The sequence below is a fragment of the Schistocerca nitens genome, chromosome 2, assembly GCF_023898315.1.
Source record: "Schistocerca nitens isolate TAMUIC-IGC-003100 chromosome 2, iqSchNite1.1, whole genome shotgun sequence".
NCBI lineage: Eukaryota > Metazoa > Arthropoda > Insecta > Orthoptera > Acrididae > Schistocerca > Schistocerca nitens.
This window is the reverse complement of record NC_064615.1, coordinates 1,184,968,387-1,184,995,205: the sequence shown is the minus strand read 5'-3', so window position 1 is coordinate 1,184,995,205 and position 26,819 is coordinate 1,184,968,387. Positions and strand designations below refer to the sequence as shown.

General features: G+C 41.8%; 1 protein-coding gene across 1 annotated transcript in view; it reads left to right on the top strand.

The window, feature by feature from the left end:
* Positions 1-26,819, top strand: part of LOC126237515 (F-box/WD repeat-containing protein 10-like) — a 679,603-nt gene that overhangs the window by 23,351 nt on the left and 629,433 nt on the right. Inside the window, exon 2 of the mRNA XM_049947683.1 lies at positions 26,002-26,144. Within this exon, the coding sequence (XP_049803640.1) occupies positions 26,002-26,144 (143 nt within the window). The remainder of the gene's footprint in view (positions 1-26,001; positions 26,145-26,819) is intronic.

Genomic DNA, 26,819 nt, shown 5'->3' with positions numbered 1-26,819 from the left:
TGTGTGTATAAAATATGATGACATGGAAATAGGAGAAGTTGAGAGTGTAAAATTCTTGGGATTACAACTTGATAATAAATTCAGTTGGGAGCGACATACTGATGAACTCCTAAAGTGCCTAAACAAGTCTGTGTTTGGAATGTGAATGTGAATGTCAGACATAGGAGATATAAATATTGATTATTTTCACTCCATTATGTCATATAGTATCATATTTTGGGGTAACTCGACAAACTGAGAAAAAATTTTTAGGGTACAGAAGCGTATAATAAGAGTAGTGTGTAGTGTAAATCCAAGAACATCATGTCAAAACCTGTTCAAAGAATTGGGCATACTAACCACACCTTCTCAGTATATTTATTCCTTAATGAAGTTTGTTGTAAATAATACATCTCTTTTTCCAACTAATTGCTTAGTACACAGAATCAATACAAAGAATAAGAACACTATACATAAAGATTTAAAATCACTTACTCTTGCCCAGAAAGGAGTCCACTATTCAGCAACACATATTTTCAATAAGTGATAGCAACTATTAAGAGTTTAGTTTCAGACAAGGCACAATTTAAACATAATTTAAAAGAATTTTTGGTTGTCAACTCCTTCTATCCATCCATGAATTTCTCAACAAATGCAGTAGACCATTTTAATGAAAATTTATTATACCTTAATTTTTGACAATACTTGGTTGTAACAGCCAAGTACCTACTATGTGAATGATGGATGTATGGAAAGCAGATGTAAGTCATAAGTCTGTAAATAGTGGAAGTTTAATTTTAAATCTTGTATATAATTTGACTGTTCTTAACTGAGGATCATTGAAATGAGTAATTTACTTTAATTTTTGACAATACTTGGTTGTAATAGCCAAGTAACTAGCTACTGTGTGAATGATGGATTTAATGAAAGCAGATGTAAGTATTAAACCTGTAAATATTAGAAGTTTAATTTTAATTCATATACATAATTTTACTGTTTATTGACTGAGGATCATTAAAATTAATGAAACTCAAGTTTTTCTAATTATATTTTTGTAATGTGTTTATCTGAGATGTTCCATGCCCAGGAGGATCTCTTCTTTTGTGGGTCTATGGAATGAATAATTAATCTAATCTAATCTTTTCTTGTGGATGTTTGCAGTTTAAGCTCTGGATACTGACTGATCCTAACAGTGACGTAATGCAAACTATGGACTGCCTGAAGCATATCCTACACAACTGTTTACAGAAGTACATAGAAGTAATAATCAAAGTTCGTTATTAAAGGATCACTTTTCAGGAACTCCATCATTCTCTCCCATTGTGATGAGGGAGTTTGAAAGTTATCTCAAAGGTACCTGCAACCTTTGCCTGTAATGGTGCGAAATTGTGGGGCTCTTCAACATCGTGCTCAGGCTCGGCAATGTTTCATACATCGAGGTGTCGACATGTGGCAAAAAAAATGCCAGAGCTCAGACGTTCGTGTGAGGTGTAAAGTTGGTTTATGCTTTCACATTGGCATCACTTTTCATTTCATTTCTGCCCAAAGACATCACGATATGTCGTACATTGATTCTACACCTCCCCTTACCCATATCTCACGTGTTCTCTTGTCATCTGTGACAGAGGTCAGAACTGACACACTCAGCACTGAAATTACGCAGTTTTCGTATGGGTGCCAAGGAAAGCATTTTAGAAATGCTGCTGCTGCTGCTATTTGACACAGAAAGGTCTTAGAATGCATTGTAAAGAGTACGAATGAAACCACCCCTTCTTTCAGGTCATTCATTTTCACACATTTTGTGGTCAAAAGCGACAGTTTCAGTTGTTCTTTAAGGACATCACAGCATTGCAACCACACTGAATAAGATCTCACCCCTTTGGAATGTAGTGCGATACCTTGAGGGGCTCATCATTCATTTGCTGCGTACGGGCTTGGCAACCCCGGGGTTCCTGAGCTGGGACTGTTAAGCACCACCTGTCCTCTGCCACACTAAGCTCAGGGCACACTTCAGTGATCACTGTTTGGCACAATGGTGGAATGATTTGACTGCCAGATAGCAAGGATGGTAAAAACCTCTATAAAAAGAATCCCTACATCTCAAAGAGTGTTGCGTGCCAATGAGATGCGTTGCTGTTGAGGTGGAACAGTGATTTGTAGGTAACTTCTGGGAAACCTGCCACACCTCAGTCGTATAAGGCTTACGTAGGCACTGGGGAGGGAAGGAGGGGGGGAGGGAGGGTCTGTCTGAGTGAACCGTTATATCCCTAGCTACCTGTGGGACCGAGTTGGAACTCTCAAAATTTTGTCTTCCTCCTTCCGGGACAATGGGTGGGCCACTGGAAGGTGCCAACACACAGTCTCACAAGAGGACTCATTTAGCCATTGCTCCAGATTCAGTTAATAGTAAAAGAATGCAAGCTGTTTACCAGAATCTGTTTCTAATAGATCAGTGGAAAGAGGGCAGCTTCACTGTTCTACAGCTGAAAAGGTTTAGAGGGCATTGATGAAACTTCGAGATCTGTTGAGCACTTGTGAAATAGGGCCCTATTGGTTGTCTAGTTCATAACAAGTAAAGGATTTACAGAAAGCTCTATGTGTCAGGGAATATGCCGTTGAAACTGAACTGCACATAATCTTGAACGTAAGTGAACGTGTTGTGACTTGCAGAGATCTAGTCAGTATTTCCAAAGAGGAACTGAAAGTGATTGGGCCAAAGAAGGCATTGTTGACATGCAATACACCACGAAAAGGATGTGTGGCAACCTAATCAAATCAGACTCTTGTAGGTTTACATTTAACAGCTCCAACCTTCCAAGGCATGTCAAGGCAGGTTTCCTTCGCCTAAGTGCGCAATCTTATGTTCCGACCCAATGCGCTGATTAAATGCCAGCATTTTGGGCACATTACTCTCAGTTTTAAGGGAAACGCCACATAAACAGAGGTTGCTAGTGTCAGCACTAGTACCTGTGTTTGTCAGTGCACTTGTGCTGCTGTAGTTATTTGGAAGCCTGTCCCACCCCTCAGAACTTCAGAAAATGCTTTTGTTGTCATTGTTGCAGAGTTCTCCACCCATTCAAAGATTTAGTTTTGTCCACCATCCAGTGTTGCCACTACCACTACCACTTCCACAGTTGTGGCTCCGAATCCTCCTCAGGCCAAAAAAATCTATGATGAAGGTGAGGAATCAACCACTGACAGAGATGGGGAGTAAACAGTCTGACAATTTTGACATCATTCTCTCTGATATCTCTCTCGAATCTTCTTGAGAGCTGACGGTCCTCGATGTCAAACTGAGGCAATCATCTCTCCTCAAGATGGAACCTCCACCCATTGGTGGCCCCAGTCACCAGTCGAAACACAGGGTGAAAGTGCTACCCCTGTGACAGATTGCTGTATCACAGTGGAACATCAAGGGGTTCGGGGCACATGGAGGAACTGAAACTCCTGCAACAGACCCACCCTCTGTTCTTATGTTTACGAGGTGCATTCAAGTTCTAAGGCCTCCGATTTTTTTTATCCGGACTGGAAAGAGATAGAAACATGCACATTGTTTTAAAATGAGGCCGCGTTCATTGTCAATACATCTCAGAGATGGCAGCACCGTACGGCAGATGGAATTTTACCGCCAGCGGCGAGAATGAGAACTGTTTTAAATACTTAAAATGGCGACGTTTTCCTTACTTGAACAGCGTGCAATCATTCGTTTTCTGAATTTGCGTGGTGTGAAACCAATTGAAATTCATTGACAGTTGAAGGAGACATGTGGTGATGGTGTTATGCATGTGTCGAAAGTGCGTTTGTGGGTGCGACAGTTTGATGAAGGCAGAACATCGTGTGACAACAAACCGAAACAACCTCGGGCTCGCACAAGCCGATCTGACAACCTGATCGAAAAAGTGGAGAGAATTGTTTTGGGGGATCGCCGAATGACTGTTGAACAGATCGCCTCCAGAGTTGGCATTTCTGTGGGTTCTGTGCACACAATCCTGCATGACGACCTGAAAATGTGAAAAGTGTCATCCAGGTGGGTGCCACGAATGCTGACGGACGACCACATGGCTGCCCGAGTGGCATGTTGCCAAGCAATGTTGACGCACAACGACAGCATGAATGGGACTTTCTTTTCATCGGTTGTGACAATGGATGAGACGTGGATGCCATTTTTCAATCCAGAAACAAACCGCCAGTCAGCTCAATGGAAGCACCGCCACCAAAAAAATTTCGGGTAACCGCCAGTGCTGAAAAATTGATGGTGTCCATGTTCTGGGACAGCGAGGGCGTAATCCTTACCCATTGTGTTCCAAAGGGCACTACGGTAACAGGTGCATCCTACGAAAATGTTTTGAAGAACAAATTCCTTCCTGTACTGCAACAAAAACGTCCGGGAAGGGCTGCGCGTGTGCTGTTTCACCGAGACAACGCACCCGCATATCGAGCTAACGTTACGCAACAGTTTCTTCGTGATAACAACTTTGAAGTGATTCCTCATGCTCCCTACTCACCTGACCTGGCTCCTAGTGACTTTTAGCTTTTTCCAACAATGAAAGACACTCTCCGTGGCCGCACATTCACCAGCCGTGCTGCTCTTGCCTCAACGATTTTCCAGTGGTCAAAACAGACTCCTAAAGAAACCTTCGCCGCTGCCATGGAATCATGGCGTCAGTGTTGTGAAAAATGTGTACGTCTGCAGGGCGATTACGTCGAGAAGTAACGCCAGTTTCATCGATTTTGGGTGAGTAGTTACTTAGAAAAAAAATCAGAGGCCTTAGAACTTGAATGCACCTCGTACAAGAAACATATTTCAAAGCTGCTGTTGCCCCTGTGCTATGGGGCTGTACCCTCCACCAAAAGGATGCCTAGTCTGGGTAAAGAGTCAAGGGAGGTTACTATGTTTGTCAGTAACACACACCACTGCTCTGCTCTCATCTCGGTTATTGACCTACAAGCAGTAGCCGTTGCAGTTCACGTGGGTCAGAGGATCACTATCTGCTCATTGTACTTACTGTCGGATGCAGTAGACTCGGAGGCTCTTGCAGGCCGTATTGGACAACTACTCCACCCATTTCTCCTACTGGGTGATTTCAATGCCGATTTTGTATTAAGGGGCATGGACTATCTTGCCATAATATTAACTTTTGGAGAACCTCATAATGTCTCAGGAGCTGTGCATCCTCAGTACAGGCAGTCCCACTCATTTCTTGGCTGCTACTGGATCATCCTCAGCCACAAGCCTCTCTTGCTGATCTCCAGCCCTTGCAGACCCAGCACAGAGGAAAGTAACTGATGACCTTCATTCCAGTGACCACTTCCCAGAGTGGATTCACCTACTGGATGGAGCATTATGAACAGAAGCCACTCCAGTGGATAGTCAGCAGGGCCAGCTGTTCAGCCTCCTGGCTGTGTTTGCAATAATGACCAAGAATAGGTGGACCACATCACACAAGTGATCCATCATGCCACAGACTTAACCAACATCCAGACTTCAGGTCATCTGAGGAGGCAACCTGTACCATGGTGGACCGATGACAGCCACTCAGCAGCCCGGGACAGCCGTGCTGCTCTTCGGCAGTTTAAATACCACCACCCAACAGCAGTCTTTCGGGTCACAAGAGCCGAGGCTCGACACCAATTTGAGGAGAACAAGAAAAGATCATAGCAAGCATTTGTGGACATTATCGACTGTTCGACTCGTACTGTGAAAGTATGGGAAGCAATCGAGAGTATTTCCCATAAACACGGTCATTTACCAATAGCAACAGCACTGAAAAAGTAATGTCTCCAAATAATGCCTGGATACATTGCTCCAACAATGACAGAGCATTTTGCAAAGACTACTGCCAGTGTGAGACAGGTTTGGGTGTTTTACTGCTGCTGTGCAGCTGTATGTGGAGGCTGGAATCGAAACTGCCCGAGACTCATGATGCCACACCTGGTGACGACAAAGTCTGGTACTGCATGCTTTGACATTTGCCTACTGTGGGAGAGGAAATCCGCTTCCAATGTTTTAATTTGGTATGACAGACAGGTAACCTTCCCAAAACTTGGAGAGAAGCTATATTGCTTCCTCTCCTCAAAACAGGAAAGGACCGTATATGTCCTAGTAGTTACCAGAGTAGCACCTTAACGAGCTGTGTTAGAAAGACAGTGGAGCGAATGGTCAACTGTTGTCTGGTCTGGTCGTTAGAGAACAGGCCACTCGTTAGCCGCTCTCAATATGGATTCTGGAGACTTCGGCCCACTGTCGACAGTCTGACCCTGGTGCAATTGGTTACTCAGCACATGTTCCTAAGTAAAGATCAGTGTCTCGGTATATTCTTTGACATCAGTAAGTTATTCGACACTACGTGGAGACATAGTATTCTAGGGAAACTTCATTGGTGGAAGTTTTGTGGATATCTCTCCATCTTCATATGGTCTTCAATATCTAAACAGGTTTTACGGTCCTGAGTTGGTGACACTTTGTTGGATCATTTTGAGCAGGAGAATGGTGCCGCTCAGGGAAGTGTTTTAAGTATTACCCTCTTTGCCATAGCCATAAACAGTATCACATGTGTGGTAGAGTCATATTCAATCCTCTTTATTTGTGGATGATTTTGCAGTTTTCTATCCCTCCTCCAGCACTGCAACAGCAATTCATCAGTTACAACTTACAATGCAGAGTTTAGAGTGGGCTGAGTGGGCTGCAAAGATGGATTTTCAGTTTTCTACAGTCAAGTGTGTGTGTGTGTGTGAGAGAGAGAGAGAGAGAGTGTGTGTGTGTATGTATGTGTGTGTTTTCATTTTAATCATTCTCGTCATATTTATAATTTATCTATTTATCTGACTTGCATATGAGAGATACATGTCTATATTTTAAAGACAGGTTTCTGGGCCTCATTTTTGACTCCAAATTGTCACGTTTCGCACACCTGCGAGACCTGACAGCCAGAATCGAGAAGGAACTGAATAACATAGTGTTTTAGCCACAGGGATTGAGGAGAGCACAAGGTGCATCTTCTCCAGTTTTATAGAGCTTTTGTGCATTTGCAACTAGGCCTAGGGTGCACATTGTACGGATCAACATGGCCTTCCTACCTGAAAGTTACTGCAGGTTGGTAAACCACCACTTACAATCCGACAGTTACTCCACGTGGTGCATTAGGCATGTAAGTTCCTCACAACTTCAAATTCACCTGTATATCACACTGTTGCTAATCTGGAACACCTTTTCTCGAATTGACCACAAGGAACAAGGCTGTGAGGCCCCCTAGAGGTCTTGTTGTTCTTTCTGGAGTTTTCGCACGGTGCACACGGGACCCTGAGGTACTGCAGGCCAGTCTTCCTCCATCGTACCGACCCTCCTCATCCTGGTTCCTCCCCTGCTGCCCCTTCCTTTCCCTCTCCAGGTGTTTTTATTTATGTCAACCTGGCTATCCACCTGGTTCTCTGTATTCCTTGAGATTTTTTTCATGTTGCCTGTTCTTTCATTCTTTTTGGTGTTTCTCGTCCCCCCTAAGGGTTTGACCTCCACTTCTAAAATTTTCTGTCTTTAGTGTGAGCCATTTGGGGAAGAACTCCCTCCGTAGCATCTATGGCACGGTTCCTCTCCCCCCTTCGTTCCCCACTGTAGGCCCCCTCTGCCCCGCCAGTGTGTGTGCTGGAGCTGTTTTGTGCCCACGTGGCTGAGCCCCCTGACAACACGTGGCTCACACTACTGATATCTGAGCTGTTTCCTCCCCACGTACGATAAGGAGCGGTCGCTCGACATCCTGGAGCACTGGAGCTCTGGGCGAGGGCCTCTGTACCGGATCGCTCTCGATGTGCCCGGGTGGCACCCGAGGGGAGTGCACCGGGTCGGAGTCGGTGGTATCGGGGAGAATACTTGGCACACGAAGTGTATCGGGCTGCAAAAATCTGGCCCTTCTCAAACAGCTGTCTCTTTGAGTGGCAGTGGATCATTGAATGGTGCTTTATACGACCCTGCAACCTTCCCTTCCCTGGCTACACCCAGATAGGAGGACCGAGTAAGCCATCTTGGGACAAAACAATTTTCTCGGTACCTGGTCTGTACTAGGATGGACACGGACACATTCACCGCCACAAAGCCATTGCTTTTTTTGGAGAACATTTAGGACAAGTTTTGTGGAGTGGAGTGTCTCTGTAAGACGTGATCGGGCTCCCTGTCGGTCAAAGGTTCTTCTGCCGCCCAATTTGTAGCCCTTCGTGCTCGTGATTGCCTTGGTGATGTCCCAGTGTCTAATACCCCTCACTAGTCTCTGAGTATGGTCCAGGTAGTGATTTTTCATAGGGAGCTGTCTTGCAAACTTATGAGGAACTCCAGGCTAATCTGGAGCGATGCAGCATTCACTTTGTTCACCGTGTGCACAAGGGTCATAAAGGCGACTGCATCGATACTGGCGCCTCTGTTTTGGCTTTCGGAGGGGATACTACCAGAGAAGGTCGAGGTTATTTGTTATTGTTGTGATGTGAAGCCATATGTCTTGCTAGCCGTGAAGTGTTTTTGGTGCTTGCGTCTCAGACATTCATCTTCCAGCTGTGTGGAGGACTTTGGTGACTGTGGCCACCCACTCGGTGAGGAAGCTCCTGTGTTGTGCCACGTGTGTGTATCAACTATCAGGACTGCCACTCTACACGCTCCCAAGATTGTCCAGTTTACATGGAAAAAAAAAAAGGGATGATCCAAGAGTACAAGTCCCAATATCACCTATCTCATGCTACAGGTCGCCAATTGTACAATCGACTCTGCCCTGTGTCGATTTCTTCTGCTTTTGCCTCTGTTACATCATTTCTCTCCTACCTCTTCCTTATCCCATCCCTGTCCCTCTCTCATTTCCCCATTGCTGCGGTTCCCACACCCTCCCTACCAGGTGCCACTCCATGTCTCCGGCTGAAAAAGTGTGCACTTCCTTCGGCATGTGTCAGTGATGGCCTCCTCCTCCCCAGCACCTCTCCCCTCAGTGTCTCTGAGGCTGGAGTCCCGCTACCACATCTTAGCAACGGGGTGCAGCATCTGTGGACCCCGAGGTTGCCTGCTCTCTTTCGATTCTGGGTCTCAGGGAAGCCCGCTCTCCATCTGTGCAAACTGTAATCGTGAGTAGCTACGTCACAGAACCTTCGAAGTCTCTCGTTCTGACCTTCCACTTCATTCAGAACTTAAGGGCCACAATCAATTCTGGGGACGAATCTGCAGTTTGTGAGCTGCTTTGAAACTCCACACACAAGGCTGCACTTTTCAGACTTCTCTTCCAGTCGTTGGGATGGCCCAGGTATGACCACGGAGCCCATATGACAGGCATCATTTGTTCCAACATGTGCCACAATCTGCAGTTGGTTGCACCCTGTTCCCTCAGTGACTGCCAGAGTAGCCTATTTAACATGTCGAATGAGCCCCCCAGGTGTCCTTTCCTAATCCTTGTTGCCACTTCCAAAATTATTCACCAATCACATGAACTGCCGACTTTTGCATTTGCCTTCTCTGACACCGGACAAAACAAACCTACCCAAAACAGGTGATGTAAGTCCCACTGGCTCAGTTTGTTTCAGTGAAAGGCAGCATCTCAAACTTGCTGATCGGTACACGATCACGAGTCCTCCCTGGTCCCTGTCAACCCTGTATAGGATGCCTAGATATACCACTCACAGTCAAGAGGATGAGTAATGAGAGATCCTGTACTTCCTGCACAGGAGGCAGGATGAACAGGATAGGATAGTACTTGAGGTACCTCTGGTACCAGTACAAGAGCTACGTGACTCTCATGAGCTTTGCCAACACACCAATTCGCATCAGCTGCCAGGGTGTTTTCCAACTACTTACAAATGTCAACCGAGTCATCCAGTGTTTGAGAACAGTATTCACTATGGAGCTGCATTTTATATGGTGCGATGTATTATGGGACAGTGAGCAAATAACTTTAAATTATACCCACTGATTATCTTTTAATCTCTTGAGTAACAAAGTTGCTAATTCCCTATAAGAATTGAAGTAAATACACAAAACAAGATTTCTAAGTCAACACCAAAACCTGTGCCAAAAATTGCTAGTTTTCTAAAACATTTTGAGGTTAACTGAAATTTCTAACAAACTCGAAAATAGAGTTAATTTACAATAAATGTAGATAACATATACGGCACTCCTCTTTAATGGAAAACTGGATGTAATGCATTATATTAGTTAGAATATCTGCTACAGTAACCTAGTCACAAACACCAATTCATTACAAATTAGATTATGCTCAGGACAATTAAAACTTCCAAAAATTCTCAAAACTGTAAGTTTACTTGCATTGATATACAATGAAATTCAGGGGTGATCTATTCTTTGGCAGTACCTGTGAACCAAAAATGCTGATTTGCTATGAAATAAATTATGTATTCAGAACACTCTACCGCTAAATTTCAAAAATGTAGTTTTGTAGGCGTCTGAAAATTCTCCAAAATAACCTACTTCTCACATAATTATACAATTAAATTATGGAATGATTGCTTTGAACAAGGATAGGCCTGTTGTTCTCAGAAATTTTAGAAGCTCCCAAATAAGTTGAAGCCCACAATTGAAAATAACTGCAAGAGTTAATCAAGGCACTTACAAATGTTCAAAATTTCACAATGAATAACAATACAAATGGATATCAATACAATCAATGAAAGATTAGGCAGAAGTGATTTGAACATTAAAATATACAAATCTTCAGTTTCAAATTGTCACATAAATCTTGTACACATTGTCTTGCACAAAGAAAAATACCAAAGTCAGCTTTTATATATAAACAAACATGTGAATTGCATGGATTTTTAACTCGGCTGTTTCTGTGCCAACTTCTACACTGGTGTGCCAAAGTAGTACACTGCAGCATGGGTTTATCTTGGTCAAAATCAGTAAAATGTCCAGCACCGACAAAGCACGTCTTCTGCCTATATTGACTTATTGTGTACCATCTCTGTCTGTACCTGCCAATTTATGCCATCCAATGCTCAGAATTGCTGATAACAAGTGTTCTCCTGTTGTGTCTTTAGCTATTATTTCTAGTTGAGATAAACTGTTACTTAAGTGTGGCAGTTCATGAAGCATTTTCTCAATCTCAGGCATTAACCTGGCCCATGATGTGTGCTTATCAGAACAGTATGTCCTACATAAACAGCTCAGTTCCTCCATCACATTCTTGGCTGGGTTCTTTCGTGGGTGATTTTTGATATTGGAGTGTTTTTTTTTTTTGGTATTCTCATACCATTTCTTCAAATTGATTGCTTGAGAATGTACTGCCATTATCTGATAACAGGCATTGCAGAGTACTCCAATTAGTAAAATAAACATGCATTAGGCAGCAAATCACACCTTGTGCATTTACTTGTTTCAACTAATGTAACTTTTCATGTTTTGACCAAGATTCCAATACATAATGTTAACTCACCTATACTGCACAGAAGAGGGCAAAAAATATCTGCTGAAATTGAGTCCCACAGACTCTTTGGAATGATTGGACACAATTTGTGTCCTGCAGGAGGGTTCCTCTACTTAACTTTTTCACAAACTTCACATGTCCTTATAATCAATCTTACTATTCACGTCATGTTTTTAAAATAACAGTACTTTGTAAAATGCTTTACTGAATTTATTACTCTGAAATGCCTACACCTTTCATGGATATAAGTGACTATAGTCCATTTCAAATCACTGGATAGTTGACGTCTGATACAGTGTTGCCATATTGGCCACTGGCTACCGCTCAATTATAGGCAACACACATAAGTGGCAAGTCACTTCACAAATGGTGTTAATGTGTAACCCAGAGCAATGTTGGAAGGGACACCGAAAGATGTACATCTACATCTATGTGATTACTCTGCTATTCACAATAAAGTGCCTGGCAGAGGGTTCAATGAACCACCTTCAAGCTGTCTCTATACCGTTCCACTCTTGAAAGGCACGCGGGAAAAATGAGCACTTACATGTTTCTGAGTGAGCCCTGATTTCTCTTATTTTATCGTGATGATCATTTCTCCCTATGTAGGTGGGTGCCAACAGAATATTTTCGCAATTGGAGGATGAAACTGGTGATTGAAATTTCATGAGAAGATCCCGTCGCAACGAAAAACGCCTTTGTTTTAATGATTGCCACTCCAAGTCACGTATCACGTCTGTGACACTATCTCCCCTATTTCATGATAATACAAAATGAGCTGCCCTTCTTTGTACTTTTTTGATGTCATCCATCAGTCCCATCTGATGCGGATCTCACACGACACAGCAGTACTCCAGAATAGGTCGGACAAATGTAGTGTAAGCAGTCCCTTTGGTAGACCTGTTGTTCTGCCAATAAATCACAGTCTTTGGTTTGCTCTACCCACAATATTATCTATGTGATTGTTCCAATTTAGGTTATTTGTAATTGTAATCCCTAATCTGAATTTACAGCCTTCAGATTTGTGTGACTTATTGCATAATTGAAATTTAGCTGATTTCTTTTAGTACTCATGTGAATAATTTCACACTTTTCTTTATTCAGGATCAATTGCCACTTTTCGCACCATTCAGATATCTTATCTAAATCATTTTGCAAGTCGTTTTGATCATCTGATGACTTTACAAGATGGTAAATGACAGCATCATCTGCAAACAATCTAAGACGGCTACTCAGATTGTTTCCTAAGTCGTTAACATAGATCAGGTGCAATAGAGGGCCTACAACACTTCCTTGGGGAATGCTGGATATTACTTCTGTTTTACTTGATGAGTTTCCATCTATAACTACAAACTGTGACCTTTCTGACAGGAAATGATGAATCCAGTCGCACAACTGAGATGATACTCCATAGGCATGCAGTTTGGTTAGAAGACTCTTGTGAGGAGCGGTATCGAAAGCCTTCTGGAAATCTAAAAATATGGAATCAATTTGACATCCCCTGTTGATAGCACGTATTACTTCATGAGTATAAAGACCTAGTTGTGTTTCACAAGAATGATATTTTCTCAATCTGTGCTGACTACATGTCAATAAATCATTTTCTTCAAGGTATTCATAATGTTCGAATGCAGTGTATGTTCTAAAGCCCTACTGCAATTTGATGTTAGTGATATGGGCCTGTAATTCAGTGGATTACTTCTACTTCCATGTTGGAGATGTGAAATGCTCTATAGACAGCTGATTTTAAGTGACCAGTGACTGAACTACAGCAGAAAATACATTTTTTTACCCTGAATTTAAACATGTGACTAAGCTAACCACAACCTCGTGATGTGTAATGTATCTGAGAAAGTGGTGGTGAACAGCCTGTTGCAGAACTAAATTCGTGATCACTTTGTTCGTGCCTATTGAAGCTAACCTCTATGAGCAAATTCGAAACGAAAAAGTTGAGTCCCAGAGCCAAAAGCAATCTGCAGTTTCTTGCTATCATTGATTACCAGAAACTGTCCTCTCATTTGCCAACCAATTAGCAGTCCTCGTTGGCACTTGGTAGCAGATTATAGGCGACACATGAGGATTCCAGATGAAGAAAGAATGACAGGAATAAAAATAAGAGCAAATAAAAAAGTCTGTATGATGATGAAAATGATGTGGCAAGGAATTATAAATAATAAAAATTACATTTAAACAGATTAATTTAATAAAAATGATAATCAAAGTCATTTTATAAAAAAAAAAAAAAGAAAAAAAAAGAAAAAAAAAAAAAAAAGAAAAAAGAACATATTTGCGAGTTTCGAACCTGCAACCTCCAACATTGCAGATTACTGTGCTAAACATTGTGCTAAAGTACAACAGTGAGCGAAGCTGTTATATTTTTGACTGTGATAACAGTCAGAGTGATGCACTGCAGGCTTCAAAAACTCACACTCTATTTCATGCAGTGTCGTGCAGAGAAGCTGATCTGTGTGATTATGATAACCACATATGTGATTCTGGATGACGTTTTGTGCAGAAGTATCAAATAGCATTTAGATTTTAGATAATTCTATGTATGAAATATGTATTTCATTAGCATTGTTGTGTGTGTGTGTGTGTTTTTATCAGGTATGACAAAATATGAAGTAAGTGCCAGATCCATGATTCAGGATCAAAACTCATCAAGAAAGAATGCCAAACAAGGATTGGAAATGAACTAATCAATAGTGTGGTAGTTTGGCAATGGCAAATGGTTTGGGCGTGACATTGAGCACTCTGATTGGAAGAAAGTGGCTGCAATGCCTGAAGTGTCAACTGTCAAGTAATTTTAACTAGACTGTAGCTCTTCAGTTTTTGGGTTGAGTCTACAGATCTGCCATAACCGATTGTCATTAAGAGGTTTTCCATTAGAGTAAGTTGTTACATAACCACCACAGATGTTCTTTGTTACTGGTTTCCTTCTCTTCCCTAAGATTTTGGATGATCTTTCCTACTTGGATTTTTGTTGAAGTAGAACTTAATACAATTAGCCAGTTCCTTCACCTTTGTATTATCATTTTCATTGTTTAGTATAACATTGTTTGTACCCACAGGTAGTTGAGACAGCACATCCGGTTCTGTAATTGTTCTTCTCTCCCCTAATATATCTTACTTCATAATCAGTTTCAATAACCTGTGAGATAATAAACCATACATAGGTTGTCAAAAATGTCAAAGCTTGATGGGCAGAGCTTTCAAAGTAGTCAATTTTACTGCTAGGACTGCATAGAGTGAACATTCCAGAGTCAGTAAGCCAAGTTTCATCGCTGAAGATCAGGCCTAGTCTTGGTAGAGTTAACAGTGACAATTAATTTGTTTGATTGTCATTTTTGCAATGGCTGATTTTTGTGAATGGCCTCCATTGATGAAATTCTGCTTTTTGCTCAGAAAGAGTGAAACAGAAACACTTGAAAGTTAAAAACAGAATACAAGGACAATGCTATGGGGAAAATTCAAGTGTTTGAGTAGTTTTCCTGTTTCAAAAATTGTGAAATGTCGGTTGATGACAAACCTTGTTCTGGTTGTCCTTCCACAGCTTAAACACATGAAAGTGTTGAAATCATTTGAGCAGTCATCAACAAAGATCAATGATGGACCTTTGAAGGAAAAAAATTGTGGAGCTGTCATGATTGACTTGGGTTCAGTGCAGTGAATTATGACAGAAGATTTGAAAAAAAAAGAAAGAATAGAAAAAAAAGAGTTCATGTGGAAGCATGCTGTGCTTTGAAAGAAGAGTCCCAAAATATTCATCTACATCAATGTTCCGCAATCCACCTTACGGTGCGTGGTGTAGGGTATGTTGTACCACTACTTGTCAATTCCATTCCTGTTCCACTCACAAATAGAATGAGGGAAAACAAATGTTTATATGCCTCTACATGAGCCCTTATTTCTCATATCTTTGTGGTCCTTACACAGCATGTATGTCGGAGGCAACAGAATCATTCTGCAATCAGCTTTGAGTATCGATACTCTTAATTTTCTCAATAATGTTCCTTGAATAGAACTTGGTCTTTTGTCCAGGGATTTCTGTTTGAGTTTGAACCCTCCACTAACAAATCTAGCAGCCTGCCTCTCAATTGCATCTGTGTCTTCCTTTATTCTGAGCTGGTACAGATCCCAAACACTTGAGCAGTACTAAAAGAATAGCTCACACTAGTATCCTAGATTTCTCCCAGTAAGCTGAAGTTGACCATTTGCCTTCCTACCATAGTCCTCACATGCTTATTCCATTTCATATCACTTTGGAATGTTACATCCATATATATGACTGTGTAAAGCAGGACACTGATGATGTTGTATCCAAACATTATGAGTTTGTTTTTCCTACTCATCCTCATTAACTAACATTTTTCTACATTTAGACCTAGCTGCCATTCATCACACCAACCAGAAATTTTGTCTAAGTCATTTTGTATCCTTTGCATTTTTCTACAGTCATTCAACTTCACCATATTACCATACACCACAGCACGATCAGCAAATAACCACAGATTGCTGCCCACCTTGTTTGCAAATCATTTATGTATATAAAGAATAATAGCAGTCCTATCACACTTGTCTGGGGCACTCCTGACGATACCCTTGTCTCTGATGAGCACTCGCCATTGAGGACAACAAACTGGTTTCTGTCACTTAAGAAATCTTTGAGCCTTTCATATATCAGTGAAAGAATCCCATATGATTGCACCTTCTTTAACAGCCTGCAATGGAGCACAATGTCAAATACTTTTGGGAAATCTAGAAATTTCGTATCTACCTGTCGCTCTTCGTACATAGTTCACAGTGTATCGTGTGAGAAAAGGGCAAATTGAGTATGACATGTGCAGTGCTTTCTAAAACCGTGCTGATTCACGGACACAAGCTTCTCGATCTCAAGAAAATTTATTATATTTGAACTGAGAATGTGTTCAAGGATTGTGTAGCAAACTGATGTTAGGGACATTGGTCTGTAATTTTGCAGGTCCACTCTTTTGCCCTTCTTATGTACAGGAGTCACCTGCACTTTTTTCCAGTCACTTGGGACTTTGTGCTGGGCGAGACATTTGTGATAAATGCAAGCTACCGTATTTACTCGAATCCGAGCCGCACTTTTTTTCCGGTTTTTGTAATCCAAAAAACCGCCTGCGGCTTAGAATCGAGTGCAAAGCAAACGGAAGTTCTGAAAAGTGTTGGTAGGTGCCGCCACAACTAACTACTGCCATCGAATATATGTAGCGCTACACAGGCACGCTTTGTAGGCACAAAGATAAATACTAGCGCCAAAACCTCTGCGTCCTTAAAAAAAAAAAAGGGGGGGGATGGGGGTTTAAGACGAGTTTTTTTTCTCCGCCCCGAGTTTCGACCACTGCATTTTCATACATTATCCAACGAAGTAAATACAAATTCCGTATTGTTCATCTTCGAATGTAGCAGAATTTCAATGTACTACGAAAATCCGACTGGCAAGACTGTTTGGGATGTTTGTCAATATGGCCAACTCCACGTTCTGAATTTTTTCGTACCTGTGAGAAGAGATGGTTGCTAATAGGAACCTGATGAAATGTGAATCACATGGAGTATTATCACAGTCTAACATTATCTTCACCATAAGAATAATACGAATATAAACATTTTGCCGTGTATTCTTTTTTCGTGTTTGCTGCTATCTCATTTAAATACTGTCTGCCTAATAAACTAAGAAACTTGAGTGAGACAACAGCAAACGCGGAAGAATATACGTATCGTGTCATGTTTATATTCGTATTATTCTTATGCCTAATAGTGATACAGTCAGAAATGAAGCACGGCAACTGACTAGATTTTTAAATCTAAGATGACTAATTTCTGTGCAGCATTTGATGTACTAAAGAAGCGGCCGCAAAGATTTTCAAACGGAGAAAAATTTTCGCCTAACTCTCGTTCAGAACATGTTCTATCATACGCAGTCTATTATTTGGTTCTTGTTGATCATTATCAAAGAAAGCAGCAATGTAAGTAACAACAAATAGCAGTCTCTTGCCATTGTTTCGCTAATGAGACGATTCCTCTCTTTTTTTTTTTGTAAGCGGCGGTAGCGCGCACAAAAGCAAGCCATGCCGCGAGCGGCGACACGCCGTAAACACGCACTATCAGAATGCGACAAACAATGCATGACACAGTACAGTAATGCATTTTCAGCTTAGAGTGACGTAAACACCTATAACAAAGAAAACGGCACTTATCAGATCAAAGCAAAATAAGCAATCGATTCAAACCAGACGAAGCACGTGAAGTAGGATGGGTACCCGTATAAATACGGACGGATCGCCTGACGCATAGCAATGGCTACCTGGTAAAGGTTAACTGCTAAGATTACAACTCGAACCAAACTACTGTATCATCTTTCATTCGACCTAAATTGGGTCTCATATTACAATGGACCAACTTTTTCGATTTGGAGGTGCGGCCTAAAACTTTTCTCTCCCCTTGAATTTCGAGTCTCAAATTTCTGGTGCGGCTTAGATTTGGGAAATTTTTTTTTCCTTTATTTTGAGTCTCATTTTACAGGTGCGGCTTGGATTCGAGTAAATACGGTAAGTCATCATCATCATCATCATCATCATCATCATCATTGGATAGTTTTCAGCCTCTGGCTGGGTCTGTATGGAATATAGGTCTCTCCATTGTCTTCTGTATTGCCACCATCTCTCCATCTTCACCTTGGTCCAGTCTTCTCTTCTGAATGCATTCCTCTACTTCTTACAGCCATCTTCCTCTTGGTCTCTTTCCTTTTAGTTTCATCTCATGTATCCTCCTGGGTATCCTCTTCTCCTTCATTCCCTTAATGTGCCCATACCATCTCAGCCTTGATTTCTCTATCTCCTCCTGTAATGGTTCCACCTCCATTTACTCTCTGATCCTCTCATTTCTTAACCTGTCTATCTTTGACACTCCAATACTGTTTCTCAAGAATTTCATCTCACCGGCTTGTATTTTGCTTTTCTCTCCTCCTTTCATAACCCAGATTTCTCATGCATATGTCAGGTCGGGACATAGTATTACTGGTATATAACCTTTTTACTGACTTGGGGTACATCCTTGCTCCATATCAAGCTTTTGACACTCTTCCAAAATGCTTCTGCTTTTCTCCCCCACTCATTTATTTCTCTGTCATTTTTTCCATCTTCCTGTATCAGGCTTCCTAGGTAGTTGAAACTCTCCACTCTCCTCAATTGTTACACATAATTGTTATTCCAGTTGTTCCTCTCTCCTTCTTTTTTGTTGTGATAATCATGTCACTCCTACTTATACTAAATTTCATCCCATATTCTTGTACTGTTCGTTCCCATACGTCCAACTGCTCGTGTACTTCCTCCTTCTCTTAACAGAACATGCCGTGGAAATGCAAGCTAAGTAAGGGGCAAAAATTGTAGAGTACTCTTTGAAAAACTGAATAGGGATTCCACCTAGAGCTGGGTATTTATTGGTTTGCAACTCCTTCAGTTGTTTCTCTACACCAGGTATGCAAATTACTATGTTGTCCATATGGGAGGCAATTTGATGATCAAATGATGGTATTTTTGTATTATTCTCCTCTGTGAATGATTCCTTGAACTTGAAATTTAAAACTTTGCCTTTCGTTTTGGTATCTTCAAATGCCACACCAGAGTGGTCAACAAGGGACTGAATGGAAGCCTTAGACCTAATTACTGATTTTACACAATGCCAGAATTTCCTTGGGTTCTCTGCCAGATCTTTTGCTAAGGAGTGATGGTGGTAGTAGTTGCATGCTTCGCTCATACATTTTTTCCCAGACACATGAATCTTAACTAACCTTTTCTTGTCGTCATTTGGGAATTCTCTTTTGAACCAAGAGTGCAACAGCCTCGACTACCTCATCATTTTATGAATCTTGTTATTAAACCATGGTGGGTCTTTCCCATCCTTAATCCACCTACTAGCCACACAGTTTTCTAGACCACAATTTAGAATCTGCTTAAACTTTGCCTGTAATTCGTCTACATCCATCTTACTGGAACTAAGTGCATAATGTCAAATCAAACACCTTTCAGCTTTAAAAATATCCAAACTGTTATTTTATTGGGCTACCAGTTTTGATAATATATTGTGCTATCTTCAGGCCCCTGTGTGCAGACAACAATGGTAACAGCATGAAATAGATAATAAAAGGGGCTGGTGCAAGTCTTATATATAGTGGTAATATGTAATAACATAACTGTACAGTAAGTTACATCAAAGTTACAGATAATTAAGGACTTAAATAAGAGAACAGTTGCACATTGTATTAATATAAACTAGGGAACAAAATATATATGTCATATAATTGTAAACAAGAACCTAATAAATTGAGGTCAGTGTTGCATGTTATTCAAAAATAATCATGGTGTAATGCTAATACAGTGCCTGTGAAACAACTGGAATAAAGAAATATAGTCATATATTGATGAGTACACACTGAGGTAAAAACATTTGATTACACGTATAAATGTAAACCATTTACTGGGGGTCAGCTCCATAACTGTCTGTATTGTCACGTCCCAGATACGAGTAACAACTAATAACATGAGAATATAAAGTCACATCAATGCAATTTTTAAACCACAGATTCTAAGATACAACTTTTTTGGGGTAATTCTTCTGATTCAAAAAGGGTATTTTTGGCTCAAAAACGGGCTGTGTGAGCTATATGTGGTGTAAGTTCGAGAACCTTTTGTCAACCCCTATTCAATAGTCTGGGAATTCTGACATTGCCCTCACAGTATATATTTTCTTTAATGTCGTTTGTTGTTAGCAATATTAGCTTATTCCCAAGAGTTAGCAGCTTTCACTCAGTTAATACTAGGCAGAAATCAATTTTGCATGTGGAATGCACTTCCTTGACTCTTGTGCAGAAAGGAGTGCAGTATTCTGCTGCATCCATTTTCAGTAAGCTACCACAAGAACTCAAAAATCTTAGCAATAGCCCAAACACTTTTAAGTCTAAACTGAAGAGTTTCCTCATGGCTCACTCCTTCTATTCTGTCGAGGAGCTCCTGGAAGAGCTGAAAAATTAAGCAAATTCCAGTGTTACATTGTTGATTTTCTTTATTTAAACTTATAACTTGTCACCTGAATATGTTTCTTATATTTCATTTTATCTGTTTCTACTATCATGTTATAATTTCATGTATTGACTCGTTCCATGACCATGGCGACTTGGTCCCACGGAACAATAAATAAATAAATAAATAAACTTATTTAATAAAACCTTTCTAATGAACCAAGCTATGAATGTGATGTAAAATTCCACAATGAATTCCCACCAAGCAGTAAGTATTTAAATATATATAAAAGGGCATTACCAGTGTTATCATGAAAGTGTAAAGTAAGCTGGCTTGTAGTTGGGTGTATACCAAACCATAAGCTATGAAGTAAGTCTAAAGAAGAGTACATCTACATCTACATCTACATTTATACTCCGCAAGCCACCCAACGGTGTGTGGCGGAGGGCACTTTACGTGCCACTGTCATTACCTCCCTTTCCTGTTCCAGTCGCGTATGGTTCGCGGGAAGAACGACTATCTGAAAGCCTCCGTGCGCGCTCTAATCTCTCTAATTTTACATTCGTGATCTCCTCGGGAGGTATAAGTAGGGGGAAGCAATATACTCGATACCTCATCCAGAAACGCACCCTCTCGAAACCTGGCGAGCAAGCTACACCGCGATGCAGAGCGCCTCTCTTGCAGAGTCTGCCACTTGAGTTTATTAAACATCTCCGTAACGCTATCACGGTTACCAAATAACCCTGTGACGAAACGCGCCGCTCTTCTTTGGATCTTCTCTATCTCCTCCGTCAACCCGATCTGGTATGGATCCCACACTGATGAGCAATACTCAAGTATAGGTCGAACGAGTGTTTTGTAAGCCACCTCCTTTGTTGATGGACTACATTTTCTAAGCACTCTCCCAATGAATCTCAACCTGGTACCCACCTTACCAACAATTAATTTTATATGATCATTCCACTTCAAATCGTTCCGCACGCATACTCCCAGATATTTTACAGAAGTAACTGCTACCAGTGTTTGTTCTGCTATCGTATAATCATACAATAAAGGATCCTTCTTTCTATGTATTCGCAATACATTACATTTGTCTATGTTAAGGGACAGTTGCCACTCCCTGCACCAAGTGCCTATCTGCTGCAGATCTTCCTGCATTTCGCTATAATTTTCTAATGCTGCAACTTCTCTGTATACTACAGCATCATCCACGAAAAGCCGCATGGAACTTCCGACACTATCTACTAGGTCATTTATATATATTGTGAAAGGCAATGGTCCCATAACACTCCCCTGTGGCACGCCAGAGTTTACTTTAACGTCTGTAGGCGTCTCTCCATTGATAACAACATGCTGTGTTCTGTTTGCTAAAAACTCATCAATCCAGCCACACAGCTGGTCTGATATTCCGTAGGCTCTTACTTTGTTTATCAGGCGACAGTGTGGAACTGTATCGAACGCCTTCCGGAAGTCAAGAAAAATAGCATCAACTTCCGACACTATCTACTAGGTCATTTATATATATTGTGAAAAGCAATGGTCCCATAACACTCCCCTGTGGCACGCCAGAGTTTACTTTAACGTCTGTAGACGTCTCTCCATTGATAACAACATACTGTGTTCTGTTTGCTAAAAACTCATCAATCCAGCCACACAGCTGGTCTGATATTCCGTAGGCTCTTACTTTGTTTATCAGGCGACAGTGTGGAACTGTATCGAATGCCTTCCGGAAGTCAAGAAAAATAGCATCTACCTGGGAGCCTGTATCTAATATTTTCTGGGTCTCATGAACAAATAAAGCGAGTTGGGTCTCACACGATCGCTGTTTCCGGAATCCATGTTTATTCCTACATAGTAGATTCTGGGTTTCCAGAAACGACATGATACTCGAGCAAAAAACATGTTCTAAAATTCTACAACAGATCGACGTCAGAGATATAGGTCTATAGTTTTGCGCATCTGCTTGACGACCCTTCTTGAAGACTGGGACTATCTGTGCTCTTTTCCAATCATTTGGAACCCTCCGTTCCTCTAGAGACTTGCGGTACACGGCTGTTAGAAGGGGGGCAAGTTCTTTAGCGTACTCTGTATAGAATCGAATTGGTATCCCGTCAGGTCGAGTGGACTTTCCTCTGTTGAGTGATTCCAGTTGCTTTTCTATACCTTGGACACTTATTTCGATGTCAGCCATTTTTTCGTTTGTGCGAGGATTTAGAGAAGGAACTGCAGTGCGGTCTTCCTCTGTGAAACATCTTTGGAAAAAGGTGTTTAGTATTTCAGCTTTATGCATGTCATCCTCTGTTCCAATGCCATCATCATCCCGGAGTGTCTGGATATGCTGTTTCAAGCCACTCACTGATTTAACGTAAGACCAGAACTTCCTAGGATTTTCTGTCAAGTCAGTACATAGAATTTTACTTTCGAATTCACTGAACGCGTCACGCATAGCCCTCCTTACACTAACTTTGACATCGTTTAGCTTCTGTTTGTCTGAGAGGTTTTGGCTGCGTTTAAACTTGGAGTGAAGCTCTCTTTGCTTTCGCAGTAGTTTCCTAACTTTGTTGTTGTACCACGGTGGGTTTTTCCCGTCCCTCACAGTTTTACTCGGCACGTACCTGTCTAAAACGCATTTTACGATTGCCTTGAACTTTTTCCATAAACACTCAACATTGTCAGTGTCAGAACAGAAATTTTCGTTTTGATCTGTTAGGTAGTCTGAAATCTGCCTTCTATTACTCTTGCTAAACAGATAAACCTTCCTCCCTTTTTTTATATTCCTATTAACTTCCATATTCAGGGATGCTGCAATGGCCTTATGATCACTGATTCCCTGTTCTGCACATACAGAGTCGAAAAGCTCGGGTCTGTTTGTTATCAGTAGGTCCAAGATGTTATCTCCACGAGTCGGTTCTCTGTTTAATTGCTCAAGGTAATTTTCGGATAGTGCACTCAGTATAATGTCACTCGATGCTCTGTCCCTACCACCCGTCCTAAACATCTGAGTGTCCCAGTCTATATCTGGTAAATTGAAATCTCCACCTAAGACTATAACATGCTGAGAAAATTTATGTGAAATGTATTCCAAATTTTCTCTCAGTTGTTCTGCCACTAATGCTGCTGAGTCGGGAGGTCGGTAAAAGGAGCCAATTATTAACCTAGCTCGGTTGTTGAGTGTAACCTCCACCCATAATAATTCACAGGAACTATCCACTTCTACTTCACTACAGGATAAACTACTACTAACAGCGACAAACACTCCACCACCGGTTGCATGCAATCTATCCTTTATAAACACCGTCTGTACCTTTGTAAAAATTTCGGCAGAATTTATCTCTGGCTTCAGCCAGCTTTCTGTACGTATAACGATTTCTGCTTTGGTGCTTTCTATCAGCACTTGAAGTTGCGGTACTCTACCAACGCAGCTTCGACAGTTGACAATTACAATACCGATTGCTGCTTGGTCCCCGCATGTCCTGACTTTGCCCCGCACCCGTTGAGGCTGTTGCCCTTTCTGTAGTTGCCCAAGGCCATCTAACCTAAAAAACCGCCCAGCCCACACCACACAACCCCTGCTACCCGTGTAGCCGCTTGTTGCGTGTAGTGGACTCCTGAGCTATCCAGCGGAACCCGAAAACCCACCACCCTATGGCGCAAGTCGAGGAATCTGCAGCCCACACGGTCGCAGAACCGTCTCAGCCTCTGATTCAGACCCTCCACTCGGCTCTGTACCAAAGGTCCGCAGTCAGTCCTGTCAACGATGCTGCAGATGGTGAGCTCTGCTTTCATCCTGCTAGCGAGACTGGCAGTCTTCACCAAATCAGATAACCGCCAGAAGCCAGAGAGGATTTCCTCCGATCCATAGCGACACACATCATTGGTGCCAACATGAGCGACCACCTGCAGATGGGTGCACCCTGTACCCTTCATGGCATCCAGAAGGACCCTTTCCACATCTGGAATGACTCCCCCCGGTATGCACACGGAGTGCACATTGGTTTTCTTCCCCTCTCTTGCTGCCATATCCCTAAGGGGCCCCATTACGCGCCTGACGTTGGAGCTCCCACCTACCAGTAAGCCCACCCTCTGCGACCGCCCGGATCTTGCAGACTGAGGGGCAACCTCTGGAACAGGACAAGCAGCCATGTCAGGCCGAAGATCAGTATCAGCCTGAGACAGAGCCTGAAACCGGTTCGTCAGACAAACTGGAGAGGCCTTCTGTTCAGACCTCTGGAATGTCTTTTGCCCCCTGCCACACCTTGAGACGACCTCCCACTCTACCACAGGTGAGGGATCAGCCTCAATGCGGGCAGTATCCCGGGCAACCACAGTCGTAGTCCGATCGGGGGATGCGTGGGACGAGCTGGCCATCCCCGACAAACCCCCATCCGGACCCCCACAGTGATGCCCATTGGCAACAGCCTCAAGCTGTGTGACCGAAGCCAACACTGACTGAAGCTGGGAGCGAAGGGATGCCAACTCAGCCTGCATCCGAACACAGCAGTTGCAGTCCCTATCCATGATAAAACCTGTTGTGCAAAGAACGTCTGAACTAATCTATAGAGAGCGCAAACAAATCTACAAAATTTAAACGGTTATTAAAATACAAAACATACTCAGTACATCAGAAAAACACACATTTCATTCAGAACAGCCAAAGACCTGTGTACGTCATGTAGCCCTTAAGCAGGGGAAGACAAAGGGCAATATGACCTGCGACAGAAAACCCTCCAGAAAATGTGTCAGAGTATACCAAACAATGTGGAATATGTCAGGTAGTACCTTTATCAGTTGATGGTTGATCGAGAATGTGGATGCCATGGAATATACTAGAACACTGTGTTGGTCATTATCAAGGCATTAGAGGTACATGTGTACAATCTGAATAAGCACCCATGTCGACTAATAAAAGTAGTAGTCACGTGAAAATGAAAACTTGTCATGATCCATAAAAACATGCACAACATGACACAGTGTTCTGGAATATTCCTTGACATCCACTTTCTCGATTAACTATCTACTTACAAATGTACCAGTTGACATATTCTACATTGTATGGTATTCCCTGACACATGTTTTCTAATTGTTTCTCTGTTGTAGATCATACCTCTTTGACAAATGTGATGTGGTTAATAGTAACGAAATTCAAACCTCAAACACTAACCAGCATTCATGTGATTGAAATATTGAGCTGTACATGGTCAGGAACAAGAAAGAGTGATAAGGAGAGGGGGGGTTTGGGGAATCGGATCGCCAGTTTATGATGTCTATATCAGTTCTCCTGTATACAATGTGCCCAAATATAGTACATTGATGTTTGTTACCTGTTTTGCCTAGATACCAGTAACTTTAGTAGTTTTAAACTCATATTCTCAGCAGATATGACATACAAAAACAAAACAGCAAAGTTAATTAAAATTAACATATTACACTTCTTCATTTCAAAGCTATAGTACAAAAGACAACTAGGAAATAAAGAGATTGGCTGACCCCATGCTACATGTTCTTTTTATCCTGGTCTGAAATATCTGTAGCTCCTACATAATGGCTGTCGTCATTTAAATGTAAATAATGTTTTCCAGGGACATTCTTGAAGGGTCCCGAGATACGATTCCAGCAGATGATAATCGCACTTTGGAAGATGTTAACCTAGTGGATGTACAGCTACAAGATAAAGTTTGGTATGCAAGATTAAAACCAGATCAGCAGTACCACATATTAAATGGTAAAGAAAATACTTTTGATATGTAATGATAACAGTAATTGAAATCGGAATATCATTAAAGAGAAGATAACAATATATTACTGAAAAACACAAGATATGCAGAACTACCATTACAGGTACTTAACAACAATGGAAATTCCTGGATGGAGTAATATGCAAAACAAAGGAAATGCAACCACTAACCTATAGTGACTGATCTCTGGCACATAGAAATACGCAATGGAAAACAGTATTTACATTAGCTTTTGACTTCTTGCACTTTCTCTGTCAGAAAACACACACACACACACACACACACACACACACACACACACACACACACACACAAATACAATGCATGACAAGACTGTTGATTGTTGATAACAGTTATCTGGGCAGTTGGAGGTAGGGAGGGGGGAAATGGGTGTAGTAGGATAATGTGGGGTGGGTCTTTCAGCAGATGACTCGGTGCCAGGACAATGAGGTGAAAATCATTCAGAGCACATAAGAGGTGCAAACGGGTTGTGTGTGTGTGTGTGTGTGTGTTCGCGCGTGTGTGTGCAGGGCAGGGAGGTGGGCAGGAGGGGGGGAGGGGGGGGGAGGAGGGAGAAAGGAGAGGAAGGAGGGTAAAGATGAAGAAGTAGCCTTGGAGGATTGAGAGAAAGAGAAGTGGGTGGAAAAGTTCGCGATATGGAT